Consider the following 23,120-nt stretch of genomic DNA (forward strand, 5'->3'; position numbering starts at 1 on the left):
GCAGGGACCTCTAGAGGTCATCTGGTTCAAAATCCCTGGGATCCCTCAAGCAGGGATATCAAGATGCTTGCCCATCACCATGTCCAGATGGTGTTGAGTATCTTCAAGGAGGGAACCTCCACAACAATTAATTTAGTCCTTGTCATCCCGATACATAATATATAAAAGCTCAGCAAAACGCTCAGATACATCATTGTAACATATATGGTCAGTCTGGCCTATATCACATTCTTGAGAGAAACAGGGATGAAAAAGTCATCTCATAGTGAATATCACAGTCTTCTTCCTGCTGTAGTTTGGGGGAAAATAGATTTATTTCTGGCTCGCCCACAGCTGATGACCAACGTAAGTAAATTCTGCAGGTTGGGGCTTGATAATCTTTACCATCACCTGCTCTCTGAGCAGAAACTCCAAATCCAGTCACAACCCTGACCTAGACCTTTTATTCTTTAAAAAGTGGCTGTTCCTCACAGTGCTCTCTTAATTTTTGTCAAATGGTCCAAGAAATGAGGACATGCTGAGCATCTTCAAGCTGAGTACATACAGAGACTCTCTGAACAAACCTGGTGCATCTGAAATGCAGTTCAGTACATATGAGGCCACTTTTACACTGTAGATACCTTTCTTTCACTGATATCTAGAGCTGAGACTGATTTGACATCTTCCAGTCCAGGGTCTGGGATTTCTCATCTCTTGCTGTGCATCAATACTTCAATGTGAGGTCTCCAACAGCCTCAGCAACTCCTGCGCTCCTCCCCTTTCTCCTGCATTTGATTCCTTTCTTTTTTTCTTGTCATCTTCTGTCCATTCCCATCGCTTTCTGTCAGTGCAGCTGTTGCCTATCCATTGCTGTCATGGATCTGTGAGTAGGGGAAGACAGGGGAGGGGGGGAGGAAACAGAACGGCTGTGGGACTGCCTGCAGAGCCGACATCACAGGGGGCCCTGGCAGATGACAAAAGCAAATACAGCACCATGGTGCTATACATCCAGATGAACAGGGGTCAGGCTGGGCTGTAGGAAGGTATAAGAAAGCTGTCAGATTCCCTGCATGATGTTTGGCAGCTCTGTAAACCAAAGTACATAAAACAGTCACTGTCAGCCAAGGGGAAAGGGGGTTGGTGAAGCATCCCCCAAGCATCTCTCCCCTGTTATGAACTGCCTCACATGATCTCCACCAGCTTCACACTGCAACCAGTTTTACCGTCTGTCTGAACAACTCCACTTGGTTATCAGATGGAAAGTCACTTTCTCAGTACTGACAGCCAGGACAGGATAGCTGAGAGGAAAGCCTTCACACTTACACATTCACATTAATAGGCTGCCTCCTCCAGCTGTGTTTGAGAACTTCAGTCACTCCAGGTGCCTCCTTTCATTTTCATTTGCAAATCTGTTTTGCATCTAGAAAATATTGCTGCCAGTCATTTCCACCACCTCTGCCCTTCCACCACTGGTTGCATTGACAACTACACAGAGCGACTGCAATCAGATCAGATGGGCAGCATTTTATATTCACCTGGGGAAAATCCATGCACCAACGTCTTTCTGAGGCTTAGAGGCATGTTGCATGCCTCCCTGGAGGAAGGATGAAAATCACGGACATTAATACTGCACAAATGCCCTTGCTTTAGATTTACAGATGTTTGGGCATCTCAGGAGCAGTTGCATGGCTCACTCCAAATGGTTGTACATCTCAGGAGGATTTTCTGTTAAGAATTGCATTGCCTGGGGACATTCTTTTTCTCTTACAGTTTTTTCAGAGTTCCTGAGTGGCTACTGTTCTGGCAGTCCTGCCCAGAACTTCATTTTTGATCTTTTGATTTTGTTTACACTCGAGGCATATTAATTTCCATAGTTCTACTGTAGAGAAGACAACTCAAATTCTTATCCTTGGCTGTCCTTCCCACTGTCTCTTTTATTAAAATTTGCATGCAGATTCTTTTACAATTCATTCACTGAAGAACACCTTCCAAACTGATATCTTACTAGAGATATACAAAAATAGTGCATTTTACAGTTTTGCTTTTAATGCTGATTGCCTCCACAGTAAAGAAGAGTGTTACTGGGGGGGGGAGGGGGGGGGGGAGAGAATTAAATTGCATACCTCTGTGTTTCTTAATCAAGGATATCAGCTTCACATTACAGAGAGGCAAATTAAGGACATACACTATACTATTAGAAAATATCCATTAAATAAGCTAAAATTGAAGCTAAAATTACATTATTCTAGTGACTGCATTTTATGTGGCGACATCCACCCCTTGGAGAGCTCTCAGAATGAGCTGCCCATTACAATTCTGAATGACTCCTCAGCTTAATCTTTAAACCTCCGTTGTTATCTGCATAACAAACCAAATTAATTGCTGTGATTTACGTAATTGTTATAGGAAAAAGGAAGGCTCAGGAGGAACATGATCAAAGTCATAAAGAGCTCCAAGGTTACAACATTCTTTATGTAATAAATGATCCATACCATCAGTTGGAAAAGGGGTAATGGCAAGGGACAACATAGGTAAGACTTCAAGGAAGTATTGCTAACAATACTTTTGGATGCTTCCAAAGCATTGCATAACCCTAGTGACAAAAATACTAATTTCCTCCCTATATTCCGATTCCCTTACTTGATACTCATTATTTTTCCTCTGTTGATCACCCAGACACACCGCTGACCCTGCATGCTCACTGGATTTAAGAATAACTGGTCGTAGATTTCCAAGGACCTCTCATTTCACACCTAAGTAAAATCAGTCCCCTGCAGTCCAGGAAAGACTACACAAGCCTTTGCAAACAGCTTGCAGAGTCTTCTGTGCTTTCTGAAATAGGTTAAAAAGTTGAGAAGCTGGAGAAGATAAAGGGCTTCTTACAGGTGGTAACATAAGGTTCCATATTTGTTTTATCTTTACTTTTTTTTTTTTTCTCTCTTTCTCTATCAAATACGTGTGTTCTACATGTAAGTGCTGTTTCCAATGGCTCATAAAATTGCCTTGGGATGTGTCAGGCAAGTGTAGGCTTCTACTGTAATGTGTCACATTAGGAGTGAAAACTTCAACAAATTAAAGAAAGGCCTAAGCTATTCTCCTTTTCCTTGTTTGCTTTCTAAATAAGCATACATAGGAGTGCTTCAAATGAATTCCACTTGAATTAGAAGAAAAGTAGTAAGAACATCCAGCAATGACCGAAAGCTTGACATTTATTGAGGGGGAAAAAAAAAAAAGTAAAAGTACATCCCTCCAGAGGAGTTAATCTAATGATTAATTATATTAATTGTTCTAAATATGCAAGTTTTGTATACATTATACATTCATATATATTCATATAAATACATGTTAAATACATACCTTATTCTCTATAAATGTCCCTAGTTTTAATTTGCACCCATTTTACTGTGTTGGATAGAAACTCTTGATCTTGAAATGCTTCCATCCAAGCCTCTGATTATGGACACCTAACTATCCGCTGTGACCCTGAGCTCTGTTATATCCACTGTCTCTCAGAACAGACTCCCTTAAATAATACTTCTGGCTTACACTCTTTGTTCCTAACATACTTATGAACTTCCATGAGGCTACAGTTTATTTGCTTGTGCAAAGTTTATCATGTGCTGCTTCCTTGCAGCTTTTAGCTTTTTCCTTTGTAGCTTTACTTATTAATTCCTTTGTGTGTGTGTGTGTGTGTGTGTGTGTGTTTGTGGGTCAGCAACTTCAGTATTTCTTTTTCTTCCTAATCAATGCAAAAAGCACTAAACAACACAGGGGTGAAAATAGGGTTATGTGGAACCCTATTAAAAACACTCGTTCCATCTAGAGGAGAATTCCCTGCTAGTGACCCATCAATTAGCCAGTGCTAATGCGCTTCATTCTGGCAGCTTTGTTTTGGCTTTGCAGTGAAATTGCTAAGCAATAGCACATGGAAGGAATGTGAGAGCAGACTAACAGGGCGCTAAGCAGTTCTTACAAGTTAATAGTTGTTCTGGTCTCGAGAATCACATCAATAGTGCAGCTTACTTTTGGAGAATTTTCCTAAATTGTATGTGGATTTATAGCAACCGGATTCTGCAGGTGAATTTATAAAAGCTTGATGGAGACGAAGAACTGTTGATATTTGCTCAGGTATTCTCACCTTTCCTGCTACTGTAGGAGTTAATTCTGAAGTAGATTTCTGCACTACATTATGTGCAAAAGGCTGAAAAGAGCTATATTTGTAGCAAAAGCTGTTAATAAGCTATGACATGACAAAATAATAGAGAACATTTCAAAATGCATTCTCAGCCAGCAGAAAGAGCTTGTTTGAATTTGCCTCAGGTTTTTCTCTGGTGACAGACCACCCAGGCAAAGCTGAGACCCCACCACCTTCTTAGGGATTTTACAGGTGGGCCCAACAGCAGATAGGGAGCCTACCTCCATTTTTACCTCAAAACTGTGACTGTGAGATAAAGAATGATATTTATTTTATTATTTATTTATTTATTTATTTATTTTTTTATTAAACCTCCAGGTTAGAGACTAGGGTTTACCACAAGACAAGTTGTGCATCTCAGGGAAGTTCTTTGGGGCTAGATTTTTCAAACAAATTTAGAGCTCTAACTCCTTTCAATGAGAGTAAGACAACTACGTACCTTGATAAAGCTGCTCAGCCAGCCAACAAAAATGGTTTTGTGGCTGTTGAGCAGAGCTGAAGTGGCATAAGGGCACCCCCAGCATACAGATAAATATAACCCAGCAAGTATCTCACCAGACCCAGGGTTTACTGCAAGTTTAAGGTGCTGCCTTTAATCTATTCTAGTGAAGGAAGTGTTTCTAGCTTTGCCAGCTGCCAGGGGCTTCACTCGAACAAAACTCACTGCTCACAACAATTTGCAAACTAGGTTTGGATCTGATTCCGGCTGATAAATAATTTCAAGACATCCAGCTGCAAAAGGGCTCACATCCTCGCCCCCCACCATTTGTATGAAAGAGACACAAGAAAATTTATGTGTATTACATGACATTTGTTTCCTGATAACCTATGTAAACTATCACCATTTTTTATCTGTTCGTTATTCTCACCCTTGCTCTTATAATTATGCCTACAACAAGGACAGAACAGCAAAAGAAATAGCTGCATAAACAGTGATGTATTTCAATATTTACTCTGAACTATTTCAGTCCTCTTTGGAAATATTTTGCAACTACATTCATTATATTTAAGCAGGCTTTTATAATTTAACACTTGCTCAGAGTTCGTTAAATTAAACAAATTCTATTTCACGTTTGCATAAAGATAAAATTTCTTTGCAACAGCCTGCTTTATTTGTTGATTTGGCTGAAGCAGACATTATAACAAAAATACTGAACAAGAACATCTTAATTTGAATACTTGTAGTGTATATAAGCCAGACAGTAAAATAATATTTTTCCTTATTGTTTAGTGGTCCAGGTGTTTGGTGAGGAAAAGGTCATTATCAGCTGGTTACAGGGCTACTGCTGAAGTTAATTCAAATTAATAACTGGTGAGAGTGGCTAATGTTCTTGTAGACACTTATCTGGTGTAGAGAGGAAACAAACCCTTTATTATCGTACGGACAAAGCAGACTGAAGCCTACCATCTGGACACATATCTCTAAAAAAAAACAATCTCAAAGTGCAGTTTCTTTTTCTGGTATGCAGTGAGTCTGCTATTATAGGAAATTGTGGTGGTGGTGGGAATCTTGGAGGTTGGCTTACATGCATAAGGCCTCTTATTAGGTCCCACACTGCTGGCAATTGCCCACTTTTTAATGATAGCTCTTAAGTTCATTACACCAGGTCCATTTTATTATGCAGAAGCTTGTAAGACTCCTGGCCTAGAGCCCACAACAGAGGTGCTTTGTTACTGTTGGCAAGCATATTTTTTCCTCCTAAAACACTAGTTCGACTTTCATTCAGTGTCTAGCAAAGGATATTTGTGGTTCTTAGGGTAAACAAGTTTATTTAAGAAATATGAAATTGTTCCCTGTTTTTAATTTGCTCAAAGACAATGGTTCCAATAATAAATAAATAATAAAATGGAGAATGGTCAATACCACTCCCACAGGAAGAAAAAAACCTAGGGGTCAAGAAATTGTTAAAAAAAAAAAAAAAAAGGGAAAGAAAAATAAATCCATCATTTCCAGGGTATATCCTGAAGTATGAAGCTTTGTTTTCAGACTTCCCACAAAACTGAGAGAGAATCTTCTTACACAAAGTATATGCAGAAAATTTACACTTCAGCATATGAGGAGATGTGGTGGACCTCCCCTACAGAAGCATGTGCTCTAAGCTGATGATCTCCTGAGAGCTGTCTGCGAGCGGGGACACTTCAGGAGGTAAAGTTTCATGCATGGTGCTTTTGTTTAAAGCAGATGTTTTTGTTAACATCTCTTTTGGCTCTCATTGAAACTTCGTAGAGCAGTTTTGGAGCAGATATATCAGAGCAGCCTGTTAGCAACCCAGTGATACCCCTCTTAATGATCACTATTTGCTTCCTGCAAACTTGAGGGCAAAATCAACTCAATTTGTGTTGACTGGCTGAGTAACCCTTCAGCTGCTTTTCTTTCTTCTTCTCTCTTTCAGAGATAATAACACATCCTTTATATCAGAAGCTGTCAGCACCCACTGATCCCATACTGAGGCAACCAGGAACAACTGAAGCACAAATATAGATGCTGTCAGTTACTGCCAGGAGAGAGGCTTTTGGTCTTGGTGTGTCAGCTCTCATTATGGCACATTACTGCAATCTATGTGAGAAATTTATATGCCAAAACCACTCCCAACAAACCAAGCTAGTTAACTTTCCTCTGTTCTCATTTTTTACATAATTGACACCAATGGGAACAAGAAGAGAATGACCTCTTCAACCTGTGCCTTTCTGTAGCAATCTATATGTTAACAGAAATATCTTTATTACTAGACAGTGTCTTCTGCTCTAATCTGTGCCTTAGGAGAAAACTTAGTTCAGGTTTCTTGGGACATCATGGACAAAAGTGGGTTTATTATGGCTGTGGATAGCTAATTGATAAGGTTGCAAAACAACAACAACAAAAAAAAAACACCAAGGAATGATATTGGGAAGTTATGAATAGCTCTAAGAAACTGAGGGAAAGAAAGACTCAAATTCATATTTGGAACCAAATTATGAGATTTGAAAATATTTCTATCCGTCTCTGTGGCCTGGATTGACCACAAGTTTTTGTCCACTTTAATATCAAAGGCACTTAGTATTTTAAGGGATCAGGAAAATCTCATATACACACCTTTAACTTGAAGAAAGTTTATTCCTTGAAGAAAGGAATATATTCCTAAACTAATGCCCCTGACTAAATAACAGGCAGGAGGCTTCAAAGGGAATAAAAAAAAAAAAAAAAAAAGGCTAAGAAGTTGATTTTCTTTTCTTCTGCACAGAATCCAAATTTATCACTGCAGAACTTGGTATTTCCTTGTGGTTTACTACTGTTTCCCACTGTTGTAAAAAACAAGCTATCAAAAAGTTCAGTTTAGTAGATCACAGATGTGTGGTTGAGATTTGACTGTGCATGTTAAAGATGTTTTCTGATTTGTGGAAAATGTTAAATGAGCACAAAAGGATGAAGTTCAGGTGATGCTGGCATTAAAGACCTGAAAAAGGCAGGAAAACCAATATAATTAAAGCTAGAAAAAAAAAATCAAGAAAAATTGTGAATATTAATCAAGGCAGTAAAATAATATCAATACAAGCAACAGAGACTCGAAAAGCGCCACTCCCCCCACACCTAGAATCTAATTTGTTGAAAGTGGTATTTCTGCCGCTAGGGAGGGAACTACAGGGTGTAGACGTAAGATGGAAAAACAATCTCAAAAAGTCACTGTCTACTAGTTCACAGAATCACAGAATCACAGAATCATCTAGGTTGGAAGAGACCTCCAAGATCACCTAGTCCAACCTATGACCTAACACTATCAAGTCCTCCACTAAACCATATCACTAAGCTCTACATCTAAACGTCTTTTAAAGACTTCCAGGGATGGTGACTCAACCACTTCCCTGGGCAGCCCATTCCAATGCCTAACAACCCTTTCGGTAAAGAAGTTCTTCCTAACATCCAACCTAAACCTCCCCTGGTGCAACTTTAGCCCATTCCCCCTCGTCCTGTCACCAGGCACGTGGGAGAAGAGACCAACCCTCACCTCACTACAGCCTCCTTTAAGGTACCTGTAGAGAGCGATAAGGTCGCCCGAGCCTCCTCTTCTCCAGGCTGAACAATCCCAGCTCCCTCAGCCGCTCCTCGTAAGACTTGTTCTCCAGACCCCTCACCAGCTTCGTTGCCCTTCTCTGGACTCTCTCGAGCACCTCAGTGTCCTTCCTGTAGCGAGGGGCCCAAAACTGAACACAGTACTCGAGGTGCGGCCTCACCAGAGCCGAGTACAGGGGCACAATCACTTCCCTAGACCTGCTGGCCACGCTGCTTCTTATACAAGCCAGGATGCTGTTGGCCTTCTTGGCCACCTGAGCACACTGCTGGCTCATATTCAGCTGCCTATCAACCAGTACTCCCAGGTCCTTCTCTGCCAGGCAGTTTCCAACCACTCATCTCCCAGCCTGTAGCGCTGCTTGGGGTTGTTGTGCCCCAGGTGCAGGACCCGGCACTTGGCCTTGTTGAACTTCATGCAGTTGACCTCAGCCCATCGGTCCAGCCTATCCAGATCCTCCTGCAGAGACTACCTTCCCTCGAGCAGATCGACACACGCACCTAACTTGGTGTCATCTGCAAACTTACTGAGTTGACCTTCAACTCAGTAAAACTTACTTAGTTGAGCTTGATCTCTGTGTTCCAAATAATCAGTAAAACATTATGTTAAATGGTCTCCCTGGAGTGCTAAATAAATCAACGGCCAGCCCCTATGCACGTTTTGTTAGCTGTCTGTCTCAGTAGGTGTGAATCCAAGGTAAACTCCATGTGAGTGGAATGACTGCAGTAGCATTTGGCTTAGATCCCTGCATGCTTGCTTCTGTGCTTGAGTCACTGCACCAATGCTTCTTCTTAAATATGAGTATCTCCGGCAGCTTTTCTGAGAAGTTTTGCTCTGGAAGCTGTTTTTGAAGGAGTTAATAGCAAGGGAAAAATCATTCCATATAAAGTTCTGTGCAGGGATCATTTACTCCCATTATTGCAATAAGCAATGGCATTCTCCTGAGACCAAACCAAAAGTGTTTACTATTTCTAAAAATCTCTGAACTCTATTTCAATTACTTAATCTTGGGTACATCACTGTTAAAAACATTTTTTTCGCTGTGTAGGGCATTTCATAGGGCCATGACAACAGAAAGCACTTTTTAGCACACAGATATAAAATCAATTTCTTTCGCAGCTGTACTGGCTTCAAAACTTTATTTAGAAGTTGCGACCTTAAAGGTCTCATTTATTTGAAATTTGATACTTATTTCACTTGCAGTTGATGCCTACTGCTGCAGCTTATAAAAGGGAGAATTAATTCAAAACCATGAGCTTAGCAATCAGCAAATATGTTTGCTGAAGCCTGGAACATACTCTGTGTTACTGTTATCAGCCTTCCATGATATTTTAAAATATGAAGCTTTTATTGGATGAAGTTTGTGGATAAATACTTTGAAGGAAAAATAATACTTAAAAAAAAAAAAGGATTGGATTGTGAGAAGGCTGGAAGTTACACTGACTGATTTTTTTTCTGAAATGATATTATGAAATTACCATCTCTGTTCAGATGTTCATTGCAGTTGAGGAATGACTGTGTTACTTCCAGTTTAAGAACAATTAAAACAAGCCAGATTCAGTATCAATATAAGAGTTTTCACACAAGCCTTCATAACAGTTTTGCAATACAAAGTTTTAGCAAACTTCTGTACTGGTATAAAATCAGTCCTTGAAATTAACTGCTCATGAAGACGAAGCTCAGCTAGGCAGAGCTGTAATCAGCTTCCCACAATCATTAGGTGAAAAAATGTTCAACCTAGATTCAAAGAGCCAACTGGAAACAGAAGGTTTATGTGCCCCTCCTTCATTTGCCCAATGGAACAACCTCAGAACATGTGAAGTGGGCTTTTCTGAATGAGTGAATGAAACTGAAGGGGTACACTCTAGCTGGTAATGGGGATTCAGCCTCTGGGACCAGACTGGAGCCAGTCCAAAACCCATGAGATCAGCACCAGCTGTTTTGGTCCACGGATCTGCCCTGCGTCTCCTGTCAGCACAGATATTGCCAAAAAGCCACCTGTGCCACTGTGCTTCCTGCTTGGGATAGCACTGCATTCTCTCCTAGCTGATCTGTTGCTGAGAACTATTCCAGTTCACTCCTCTCCCGAGCAGTAATCACAGCTCTGTGCAGGTACCTGTTGCAATCGGTCAGGTGTGCCAGCTGGGCTGCTTTTTTGCTGGAGCAATGAGTTGGCTTGTCTGTTCAGGAGGCTACAGTCCCAGCAGCCCTGCACTTGACAGTTCCAAAAAGGACCCCAAATTTCCGTGAAAGTTTTCTGATGGATTTGCTAAGCCATCAGTCTTGTTCTTCTACATTTCAGTTTCCATTTCTGCCTTGCCTTGCTACTGCTCGGGTTGAAATTTTTGTCAAACCTCCCAGGTTAGCACATTTCCCTCCCTGAACCATCCCAGTTACAAAATCTTGTCGCATGGCAACACAATGAAAAGCATTCATTCAACTATAAAGAGCAGTCTATCTAAAGGCCATTGCAGCTACACACACATCCATTTCTGTGGAGAAAGAGAAGAGAGAAAGAAAGAGAAAACATTCATAGATCCCAGAACCCTTCTTTATTTGAAAGAATGGCTTTTAAATGAAATCAAGCAGTATCTTGTTTTATCATTCATTTATTTAGCAAAGAAAGGGATGAATTCAAATACCCCACACAATGAACACATATTTATTCCCTGATATCAAGATGCAGATTTGCTTGTGAACAATTTTAAATGAATCTGTTTCATTACTACTGCGTTCACCTTGTACTGTGCATGGGTTTATGCAGAAGCAATATATTTTCGGCTCAATCCTGTAAACATATTAAAATAAGCAACTTGTTACATCCATACCACTGAACTCAATGTGGTCACTTATGTGATGAGTAAAATCATACTTGTGCTTGAGAGCCTAGCTTTTGCCCATCTAATTTAGGCATCTAAATGACAGAGAAAATTAGAAGTGTATCTCTCTAGTCTCACCACTTTGTTGGTGGGGAGACACAAGACCCCTCTGGGTTGTAACACAGCATGTCTAAGGATGGTCTCCCTGACAAGACACAGAGGGTGCTGGTGGCAGCTACAACCAAAACTTGGTCAGATGCCTCAAGCAAAGCAGGATAAACTTGGACCAAACTGTTTACAGAATTGATCTCATACAGCAAAGCTATTATGCACGCAATTAACTTTAGGAATATGCATATGTCACGCTGATTTCAATAAAACTGGTCCCACATTTAAAGAAGTGAATATATTTATTCAATAATTATGAGGAAAAAATCTTGAAGCATTTATTCTTGTTACCGCTTTTTGTTGCATCTGGGACCTCTTACTTTGTTTTCTGGTTTGAACAGCCATATGTTCTGATGCTCTGAGAACTTTCTTCACTTAACATAAGTGCTTTGGTAGCTCTTGATTTGAATATTGACATGGTATTTTCCCAGAGGTTACTGTGGGATTCTGATAGAGCTAACTGAATGCACAGTGTCCTACACCAATCTGAGACTTTAATCAGTACTGCTTAATAGCCTGGAAATCAAAGCCATTTAAACTCTCTCCCACTCTCTTAAGAAAACCCTAATCCTAGTCAGAAATCTCTTGATTAGTTTTAGCCAAACCACACTGCTCCAACAGCAGGTAACTGATATTGGCTGAAAAAGCTTCCACCTGAAGTCAATTTAAGCGACCGTAAAGGTCATCAGACTCAAATCAAAGTACAGGATAAATCCGCAAGCACAGGAGTCCATTTTCTAAGCAACTGAGGAACATGCTCTATGCATCAGTCACTAATATAAGCCTAAAATGTGTACTCCAGCAAAGTTTTCATTTGGATTACCCAATGACAGTGTAAACTGTGCAGGATCAGACTGGCAATCCTGCTTCCTCTTCACTTCATGTTGCATTGCTCTACAAAAGGGAATATACTCAGAGGATTGTGATCTATCTGCTCAGATGTTTCTGTTTGAAATGGAACAACATTTTCAAAGTTATGCAATTGGTGTAAAACTGGCTTAGTAATATTAACTACTGACATCAGAGGTAATATTTATTTATCCAGAAAAAATCACTTTATCCATGCAAAAGGATTTTGTTACATTTTTGGCAAAACAGTGTAAGTGCTTTCATGCAGAAATCTGCTCTTTACCAAAATGTGTGTGGCCAATTTTAGAAAAAAAAAAAGTAAATAAAGTAAATTGAAATTTAATAGAAACCTCACTTTGCTTTGCTTCATGAATTAGGAGAGGCTGTATTAAACTACCTGGACAGCTATGCAGAACTCAGAAAGTGAAAATACTGATATTGTCAGCGCACCTGGGGTCTTCTAAAACTACCTAAGACACAAAAATATAATGGCTTTGAAACATGTTGTCTCAGAGTCTAGATTGACAAGGAGATCTTGCCATCATTTTTTTTTCTCATTGAAGTGATGTAAATTTTCCATGTTTACCCGCAAAGGAATGTGGAAATAAAGCCTAAAACTGCTTTAGGTAGAATTTTGAATACACCTCTGCCTGCGATTTAGAATAATATAATTCAGGAAGCTAAATGACAAAAAAAAAAAATAAAAAAAATAAAGGAACACTTTTCTGACAAGTTGGCATGGTATTTAAATGACATCACATACGAGTTGCTCAGAGATCTGAACATCTGAAACGCTCCTTTGGGAGATGGAAGTGTGAGCAGACTGAACATCTGCTAAATGCACTTCTACCTATGATCATGCAGACTTAACCCAGAGTATTATCACCACATATATAACACATCTAACATATATATCTATTCATAAAAGGAATGGAAAACAGATCACTGTAAAGATAAGTGTGCCTCAAACTACTGTTTTTTTTTTTTTAAAAAAAAGCTTATTTCAGATAAATTTCATTTTAAAAGGTTAAAATAAAAATACATACTTTACATATTCTTAAGATATTGGATTCATAACTAATATTCTAAATACAAAATCCATAACCCAGACTAATGTGCTCTTAGTACAGGGGCAGAGAGGGACAGTGTCATGTATGCATGTGTGCATGTGCTGCTTTTTCTTAGCAGTAGCAGCAATTTAGATCTTATTTTTTAAAAATATTCAAATGTGAAAATTTATCTTTTGGCATGAACAGAGTGATTCAGATACTGGACATGCTTATGATTTGGAGAGTTTTTTCCCCTCTGTTTGATTCACTGTTTTCTTGCAGAGAAAATTTACTCTTACTCAAGGACAATCAGGTAATTGCTTCCTGGCAAACCAAATCTAATGTACAGTAAAACAATCACAAAATATAGAGAACTGTTGTCATCAACTCTTCTAAAGATAAACTAGTGAGAGGGTGGAGGATCTTTCTTTTGATGGAGTTATAGTAACTGGGAGAACGATTCAGATGGAAAAAATAGGCAGCTGATCTTGATTATTTTCATAGATGGTAAATGTGTGTTCGTTTTACAGTACAGCTTTTCAAAGACCACTTTGCATTTTTTTCATTTTACTACAGAACAGAGATAGGAGGGATAGTGCTATATTCAGATCTATCCCCATTCAAGAATGTTGCTCACTGCCATCATTACATATGGTGTTTACACTTGCCTTGTAAGTGGCTGGACCACCAAGGAAGGTGGTGCTTAAATGCAGTCTCACAGGATCAATGTTCCTAAGTAATTTTTGTGTAGCTTTGTTTGGACATAATTTTTAATCATCATTGTCTGTACTTTTTTCCCCCCCCCCCCTCTGTTTGTCTGTCGTAGCATAACCTAATGATCAAGGGCTCTGAACATGGATTGGAAACATTTCCACTCTGCCTTTCCTTGCATATCTTTCTGGTATTCTATTGTGATGATCTTTGCATCTAGTATGCTCAAAAAAAAAAAAAAGAAAAAAAAAGTTTAATTCTTTAGTCCTTATTATTCATTTTAAATTTCTTTTCACAAACTTCTGAAAATAGGAAATGTTTCCTTGCTACTATATACACTGGAAAATCTGGCCTGAATCCCTGCCCTTTTCTTTTTAGTTGTACATCTGGAATTCCAGCTCAAAAAAATAACTTCATCCTGAATGTGGGTGAAGACAGACAGAACAAAGAAAAATGGTATAAAAATCCTTTGTGTTTCCTCACCTGCCACTACAAAAGGAACTAAAACTGATAATTTAAAACTCAAACAGGATTTTAAATATTTACATCAATGAAATCCAACAAGATATTCACTTAAAACACCATAATAAGTTTTCTTTAGGGGATGGTTAGCATGGGTCAGACACGACAGTAAGATGAGACAATGTTTTGTAAATACATCTGCGTTTTCTGATGGTGCTTGGTTTTGTCAAACACGTGCCTATAAAGTAAAAGCCAGAAAGGGGAAAGCAGCTCTACTGATTATGCCTACGTGCCCCACGGGCCTGAGACGGCACACACATCGAGGTGCTGTTGCATCATCCCGTACCTGGCCTGACCATGAGTGCTGCCGTGGTCAGACCAGGGGGATCCCACGGGCGTGCACCAGGGTGTGGAAGCCTGCAGGATGCCACCACCCGTGCAGCCGTGCAGGTCGCAGTAAGGCTGGCCTGCTAATGACACACGGGGCGGCCTTCCAGCGCGCCTTTCTGACCTGTCCTCCTGCCTCAGCCTCCCTGCAGCATGTGCCTTTCACCCTCCCTCCCCCAAAATTCAAGCAAACAAGGTGAAGGCTTTCTGTGACTGGGCTTGGCTCACATGTGGAAACCACCTACCCTGCAGCTTTCCGGTTTTGGTACAAGATCATATCCTTGGGTGCAGCCTTAGCCTCTGTGCTCCAAACAGTTGAACTGCAGCCTGAGTGGTTTGTAGGCCAGTAAGATCAGCCCTACAGAGCCCAGAGCTGCTCAGAGCATTGCTAAACCACCGTGTTTCTTCTTGCCATTCTTCTCAACACCCTGCCAGCTCTTTTTGGTGGTGCGAGTTTCAGGAGGCTACACAGCAGGCTCCGCAGCTAACAGCACAGCTCCCTTTTCAAACCTCATGGGAATAAAAGACAATGCCTAAAAAGAAAATTGCATTTGTACTCCTGCAGCAGTTTTAAGGGGTAACAGATTTTTTTTTTTTTTTAAAGCTCAAGGATTGCTTAGTCCCTTGTCAGAGAAATCTGACTGAATGCTTATGAAACAGCGAAGCGATGTGTTCCTCACGAGCAGTTCAGTGACACCGAGGGGCTACAGCTGCACCCGACACCGAAGGCCAACCTTTCACTCCGCAAAGAAAACATCATGTCACAAACAGGTGTTTTGGGCATTTGGCAGCAATGGGACATTGACGGCTTGGATCGTGCTTGAAATGTCTCTGAACTTCATCTCTGAAGCTTCAATCACATGAGCAGTCATGTAGCACAGGCCTTGGGGACTGGGAAGTTACAGGAGGCCAGAAAATACACAAGCCTGTTAGTACTCATCATAATTATTGAAATCTGTAAAATAGGTATTAGAGTAAGTCTTTGCAGTAAGATGTGGATTGAAGTATTTGTTTCTCTCCTCCAGAATCAGGTTGTTTTTATTAAATGCCTGAGGGAAAAGAAAAAAAAAAAAGAAAAGAAAAGAAAATCGGAGGGATAAAATAAAAGAAGGCAATACATTCTATTTCACCGAGACAACTTTAGTGACAAATATTTATGAATTGTCAGTCAGTCAAAAATGCATTTAAAAGTGCCTGCACATTTAAAAAACTTGCATTTGCATGTGTCTGCTTACATAACAATGCTCCTACAGAATGCAATTCTACTCAATAAAGCTACACACTTTTCCCCCATATTATAAAACTAACTTTATGGTTAAAAATACTTTCTCATCACACGTGTTCAGTTATTCTTTTTAGAATTCACTTATATTTTTCGTGAATAAGAATTATTTCCTCTTTACTGTATTAATTACTTGCTTTTTAAATGCAATATGGAGGGAAAATGCCTGAAGGTCATACGAGTGCAAATCTCATTTTCTAAAGTTTCAAAATTTTTCAAAAATGTTTATGTTTTGGTAGCAATTCAGAGAATTAATTAGGAGGATTTGAAAATGTTTTAAATTAGGCATATATTTCACCACTGATTACAACACCTAGACTTCTCTTGCATTTTTAATGAAATATCTTAAAATGTCTTTAATTATAAATAAAAATGAATAAATTAAAAACCCCAGGTAGGATTCTCCAGGTAGGATTTAAGAAAAATCCTCATTTGAGAAAAGCTTCACAGCTGAATGAATAAACTGTATAATCTGAAGATATTGAGTTAAGTACTTTCAGAATGCTCATCCTTCCTTAATTCAGTGGATCTAAAAAACAGAGCTATTCTAAAAGGTCTTTTAAAAAAATAGGCTTGGGCAAACAATGGTCATATGATGTAGATACCACACCAGGTTCTCATCTAACGTAAATCTGTACTGGATCATTTACTGAATATTTGGAGTGTGAACACTTACTGAGAGTCTTACCCAGTACATATTCACCTGTATACATCTCCTGTATAGACAGTGCAGGAAGATGAATAGTACCCTTGACACCATATCATTGGAGCCAAAGGATTATCTTCAATATATATTGTGATGACTGTTAATAGCCCTATTTACTTCTTCAACAAGCCACTAGAGAACACAATTAGGAAAAAGGAAAAAAAAAAAAAAAAGAGAACCTGAGTAGTGGTCTGGTTTCTTTCAGGAAAGGCTGCTGCTGTTTAAATTGTACCTACACATAGAATCTAACTTGATATGTAATAGGGATTGACGAAGGAAAGTATCTGCAATTACAATACCTCAGGTGAAATATATCTTTGTGATTAACGATCAGCATAATTTGAATCCAAATGCCACTGCAGAAAACTATCAAGTAGAATTCTTCTGATATAGCAAAATTGTATAGGACCACGTACGTTGTGCATTAGAGAGCTCCCAACCCGCTTCTCACCTTGATGGCTTCTACAGAATCGTATTTGTCCAGTTTGTTGATATGGTTGGTGATGCTGGTATTTAGAGGAGCTGGTGACACCGGATGGATGACAGTAGCATCATGGGACTGTTGTTGATATCGTTGGCAGTAAGTGTAAACAAGCAGGGTAAGAAGGCAACCAAGTATTGAGCTACTTAATCCCACCGCAATCATGTGAAACATGTTGAACTCTGCATAGTGGAGAGAAGACAATCTTATTTTTAAGGAAGTAGCAGTAAAAGCTTAAGTTTGGGGAATAACATAGAAAAGTGTTTAATTCAAATAATGACAAGGGAACTCTTATGTGTTTCCCAGAAACATCTCATTTGCAGTGGTTTATCCCTACAGCAGCAAATGCATTGTACTTCCCTGAAGGGATCATTATGAGAACCTTAGATACCCACACATCTCTGCAAGTATTAAGACTGAGATTTCTGAAAGATCCTTAGCCAAGATCAGAACCCAAACAACAGATGAATGAAGTGCTTTTTCTAAGTATTTGAAAAGTTCAGCTAAATTTATTTCTGCAAACTCTACAGCAAAACCTTTTTCATATATAAATTATGTATATAATGTACATGGCTTATTTCCAGTGAACTACATTATCACCTCCTCTGCTTCTAGTTCTTTGTCTTACACATAGTGACTTGCGGCAGAACAAAATCTTAATGTCTTTAGATCACAGACCTGCTTCCCCTAAAATGTTTTCAGCAACCCCCTTATTTGGTGACTGTCCCAGACACTTTCACATACTTCTTTCTCATCCCCTGCTTTGACTGCAGCTGGGTCTCACTGTTTCTGCATCTTTGATATATGGACAGTTTGTTCCCTTCTCCAGTCTTCAGAACTTTTTCTCCGTGTAATGGGGAAGCGAGGAAGAAACAGCAGTGTTTGGGGAGAAAATGTGAAGAGGAGAGAGAGAGACTCCCTAAAGCTCAGCGTACTTTTAACCACAGCAGCCAGAGAGTGCTGCCAGAACACAGTCCTCTCTGCCCATTGAAGATAATATGGGATCAGACTGTGGGAACCCTCCCTACCTACACAGGAATTAAAACATAGAGAAGGCTCATTGCTGCATGAAACTGTAGAAGGGAATTTAAAACATAATTGCCTCCCAATTATCCTGATATAGAGATAATTGGGTCAGACGTGGCATAAGTAGGATTAACTGGAAATAAACAAAGTACACTTCTTTTCACTGCTGTTTCCAACTGGAGCTTTGCTTTTGATTAAGAAAGAAATATCATTAAGAAAGAGATTTCATCTTAACATTATTGAACATTTGTTTGTGGTTGCGCACATGAAGCTGATTTTAATCTGAGAGACTGGCACTAGTCTGAAAAATGTTAGACCTTTTTCACTGTAAAACAGAAAAATGGGACATCACATGGGTTCCGTTTTTTGCAAGCCGCCTTTACATACCGACTGGGAAAAAAGGAACACAACCTAATATATTGACCTAGGTTGACCGCCACAATATGTAAATTACCACTGAAATATCCTTGTACACTTGTATGAGAGTTTCCCACTGTCGTAGAACTTGGCAAAATGTTTTCAGAGTTCCACTGCTAATAAGGAAAAAATCAAATTGCATTACCCTGACTCCCATAACACGTAACTATGCACACTAGCGCCCTTGCATAACCTCTGGGTTTTCATTGTCCCTTACTAGGCTAAAAACACAGCTTATCTGTGCATAGAAGAATACTGGAACTGGTCACAGCTACTACCATGACAACACAGACTAACCGTGATAACTCAGCACAAACACAAAAAAGGTCATTTTTCCCGTTTCTTCTTCTTCATACTTTTTTTTCCCCAACAATTCAGTTTTCTCTTTCAAGATTTGTTTTGCTAACATCAAGACTCTTTGGAATTGAACTTTTCTCTTACATTCTAGTTTTGCCTCTGGCAGCAAAGCTGAAAATGAGTCCAGATAGTCTGAGCTATTAAACGGGTTAGCAGGCTGGCTCTCTGCTATTCATTTGGAGTCCCAAAGAGGTTTGTGAAATTATTATCCTGCAAAAGGTGCAGCACCTTAAAAATTTTTGACCTACTGTTAACTAACTTAAAAAAGGAATTTCTTTTCTGGGACACAATGAATGACTGTTACAAGGGAAAAGGAGAAAAAAATCCAATAATACATGCTCTTGTCTCAAAGGTCAGCAATGGCATCTGGATATTTAATGAGGACTCCTGTATTAACTACATCTCTATTTCTGGACCAAGTGTAAATAATGAGAATGTGGCATTTATAAGGTGGAATAAATCTAAGAGAGTGCAAAATGTGAAACAAATGGAAAAAAAAAAGGGGGAATCAATAATTCACTATTTAATACACAGATAGAACTCAAAAGCTTACCGCCACATCGTTTTTCTTCTATGCTGCTGGATCGTGCCACCGATATTTCTAGAAAAACAAATAAACTGCTTATGCCATGGAGAAAAAAAATAACAGACAGATAGTAATTTGATCAACACAGTAAGGATTTTAAAAAATGTATTCTTCTATGTTCACTCCAAATCCAAAGTAAAAAAAGATTTTGACTATGGTGTGGTGGAATTAATAAAAAAGTTCCATGACATCTTCAGGTTCTTTAGTTTATCAAGCAAAAGCAGTAACATATTTTTTATTCTTGCTTCACAATATCCCTTTAATTAAAAAGATGAAGTGTACATGAAAAAATTCTTTGTGAAGTTAAGCCATTTTGCGGAAATGCTGAATTTCTGAACAGTAAAATTAATGAGAGTTTCATTATCTTGTGTTCAAATGGGCTCATTACTTCTAGAAGTCACATCTAGCACTAATGTGAAAAGAGGGAATTTACAGATCTTCAAAAAGATGACTGCCAATTTAATGGGTCCCAACTGTAAACTAATAAAATGTAATTCCACCCGATGTCCTTCCCGTTCTGTCTTTGGAAGCATTCTGAATAAATACTGAATAAAAATGTGTTGACAACCAAGTTTTCCCATTTTTTATTTCAATGACCATGGCTTTGGTGAAGGGAAGTCCTGCCTTACAAACCTCTCTACTTCGTGAATCTCTCTGGAAGGGTCAATGATCATGTGGATATGGGTGAGAGTGCAGACACAGCCTACCCGGATTTCAGAAATTACTTTAAATCCCTTGTTACTTCCCAAGAAAAAAGAGATGAGGGAAAGGACAGAAAACAGTGTAGTTCTTAGAGTGGAGTAAGGTTACCACTTCTGCAGTGACCTAGGCTTTTGAGCAAAGGGCTAGGAAATGTGTTTTTGAAGTTTGATGATATTCATTTATTTAAGGTAGCATGGATAAGGGCATACTGTGAAGAGCTGCAGAAGGGCCTTCGAAAACTACGCAATAAAAAACAGAAAAGAATGTAGATCAGTGTAGAGTGGAAAGCAATCCTAGCTTCACAAATAAAATGATGGCTGTGAGCTGACCATTACCACTCATCAGGGGATTATGACAGATTGTTCCATGAAAATATCGGCTTACTGTTCCAAATGAATCAAAAAGGCAAACGAAATGCGAGGTACAACCAAGAAAGCAAGAGTGAGTAGAACAGGAAATTATCGTTATGGGTCCTTACAAATCCATGAATTGTCCACACCCTGAACGCTGCATGCAGCTCTGGTTTTCCCATTTCAGAATGCCTCCAGTACAATAAGAAAGTTCAGAAAAGGTCAGCAATGACCGCCACTGGTATGCAATGGCTTTTGCATGAAGAATAAGACAGTAGGCTGTCTACCTCCCTACCAAATGATGATCCAAAATGGAAAGAAGATGCAAGAAACCCAGGAAACTACTTGGAGAGAGAACCATTTCAGAGCATTAAACAGGTCGACTGCATCAGGTTTAAAAACTCTCCTGAAATGAAAGTTGCTGAAGGCTGAAAAACTACAGGGAGGCAGGAACAGGATGATATACACTTGTCCTGTTTCTCTTCTTCCCTGGACATTATAGTACTGCTGGAGACAGGAACTGGACAACACGGACTCTCACTCTGAACCTGTACGGCCATTCTGATGTTCTTTTATGAATATTAAAAATATCTGATAATGGAAAAGGACTGATTAATAAGACAGACTTCAGCTGCAAGAATGTATGGAAAGTAAATTTCCCAATTTTTTTTTTCCTCCTGTTAAAACAGGCTTAAAGTTTGAATCTGTATCCAGATTCAGAGCAGTGAAGGAAGTCTTTTAGTGTGATTCTGGGAGAAGGGGATTATAAATGCTAAAGCAGGCCTGGTGGAAAAAGAGGAGAGAAGCAAAGACTATATTAGTGGTCTGGCTTTAAAATTAATCTCTTCTCCAGTTGGAGGTTTCTGCTGAAAGATACCGTAGCACATTATCAGATGTGAAACAAAGTGCTATGATTTCCACATATCTAAAATACCACAGGCTACTTCTGCTAAAGCGGGTCACATTTTTTTTACCTTTCTTCACCTGCTAAATCAGTATTTTCAACATTAGAAAGTAACAGACCTGATAGAACAGCACTCTCACAGATAGCTAAAGGCTGGTAGCATACTCTGTCTGGTCAAGACCATTAATTCACAATCCAAACAACAAGCAGAAAAAGAAATACATATGCCAGAAAGCCATACAGCTCTGCAAGGTAATGTTGGTAAAGATTAACCCTGGAAAAAACAGCAGCAGCAATGACATGGAGCCACTCTCCCAGAATCACTCTATATGCATTAAGTTTTGTGGAAGAACAGATTTAAGGTAAGCAGGGGGAGGAGGAGACAATGTGAGGGTGGACATGCCAGCATAATAGCTGGGGAAAGGAGTGAGGTGAATTAGAAAAGGAAAGAGAAGCTGGGAGGGAGAGAACTCTGAGTATGAGGACCCTGAGGAGTGAAAGTGAGCTGAGAGCTCCCAAGAAAGCACGGGAGTTTCACTAAGGTGAGTGTACTGGCCATGACTTCATCTCCTGTGATGTGAGAAATTGGAGGGAGAGTGGCAAACAAAGCAGAAGGGCCAGAGACGAGGTGGCTGCTACTTATTCACCTAACATTCCTCATTTCAGAGTCTGAAAATGCATACTTTCCAAAACAATATGTAGACTTTACATTGGATTAAGAGGGGGATTCACAGAAAGTAATGTGAATATTAACAGAGCTGCTTCAAAACCCTGAGAAAAAAAGGGAAAATACAATGTGAGGGGTTTTGCTTTCACATTGACATTTTTCACTTCGATTTGGGAGGAAAAATTAGTATTTGGGAATTAAAAAGTTTATTGCCATTTTCTATGAATCACCCATAAATAAAGTGTTTACATTTGCTGATTTCTTTTTAATATTGTACATATACAGTATATAATATACTGCTTAGCCGCAGAAAAAAAGGTTGCTGCACTGAACCAACATAATTACATTTCAAATGACACTTGAAAACATGAATTTCTCTGTGAATAGACTGTTGACGTTGTTATGTACACAGATGGAAAGATGACTGTTAACAGCAATGTAATGTCACCAATACTATTGTGTGGATTTAAATGACTGTTATGATTTAAAAAAAAAATTAAATAATTACATTCATCATTTTTGACAAACACTATAATACGTGACATGATTGTCCATCAGGTACTTAGTGGCCACAGGGGAGGTAAGTAACTGAGGCACAACCAACAGTATTTAACTTTCTAGGTGGTTATTAATCTAATCAACTCCATGAAATGGTTTCCTGATCAACTACCCTGCACCCAGTCTGCATACACGAACCACAAAACCTGGAGGAACATTTCTCTAATAACCCCAGAGTCTCAAGAACACTTCAAAGTGAGAAGCAAACTAGTTCTCCTAGCTGTCCGCACTCATCCCTGCACCCTATTACCAACAGGATGGAAGGACCTACATAATGCTCTGAGACTGAATAACTACAGTCTCAGGTGGTGACAGCAAGGACAGTTCCACAACACAGCCTGAGACAGATTTTCATGACACCAGGTCTAGCAGCACAAGCTCTGCCTTGTACACCAGTGCTCTTTGGGTGAAAAAAACGC

At 39.3% G+C, this 23,120-nt stretch overlaps 1 protein-coding gene and 1 long non-coding RNA gene across 2 annotated transcripts in view; one reads left to right on the forward strand and one right to left on the reverse strand.

Moving 5' to 3' along the window:
- Positions 1 to 2,538: 2,538 nt before the first annotated feature.
- LOC310893728 lies at positions 2,539 to 12,776 on the forward strand. Its single transcript, XR_014579248.1, has 3 exons — positions 2,539 to 4,107; positions 6,162 to 6,320; positions 6,568 to 12,776. It is a non-coding gene; the product is annotated as an uncharacterized lncRNA (long non-coding RNA).
- Positions 10,814 to 23,120, reverse strand: part of SEMA5A (semaphorin 5A) — a 412,186-nt gene continuing 399,879 nt past the window's right edge. The window contains exons 19-21 of the mRNA XM_083823075.1: positions 19,488 to 19,552; positions 17,105 to 17,316; positions 10,814 to 15,714 (exon numbers count right to left, since the gene is read on the reverse strand). Coding sequence (XP_083679201.1) covers positions 15,595 to 15,714; positions 17,105 to 17,316; positions 19,488 to 19,552 — 397 coding nt within the window. The 3' untranslated portion in view covers positions 10,814 to 15,594. The remainder of the gene's footprint in view (positions 15,715 to 17,104; positions 17,317 to 19,487; positions 19,553 to 23,120) is intronic.

The sequence above is a fragment of the Anser anser genome (assembly GCF_964211835.1).
Source record: "Anser anser genome assembly, chromosome: 2".
NCBI lineage: Eukaryota > Metazoa > Chordata > Aves > Anseriformes > Anatidae > Anser > Anser anser.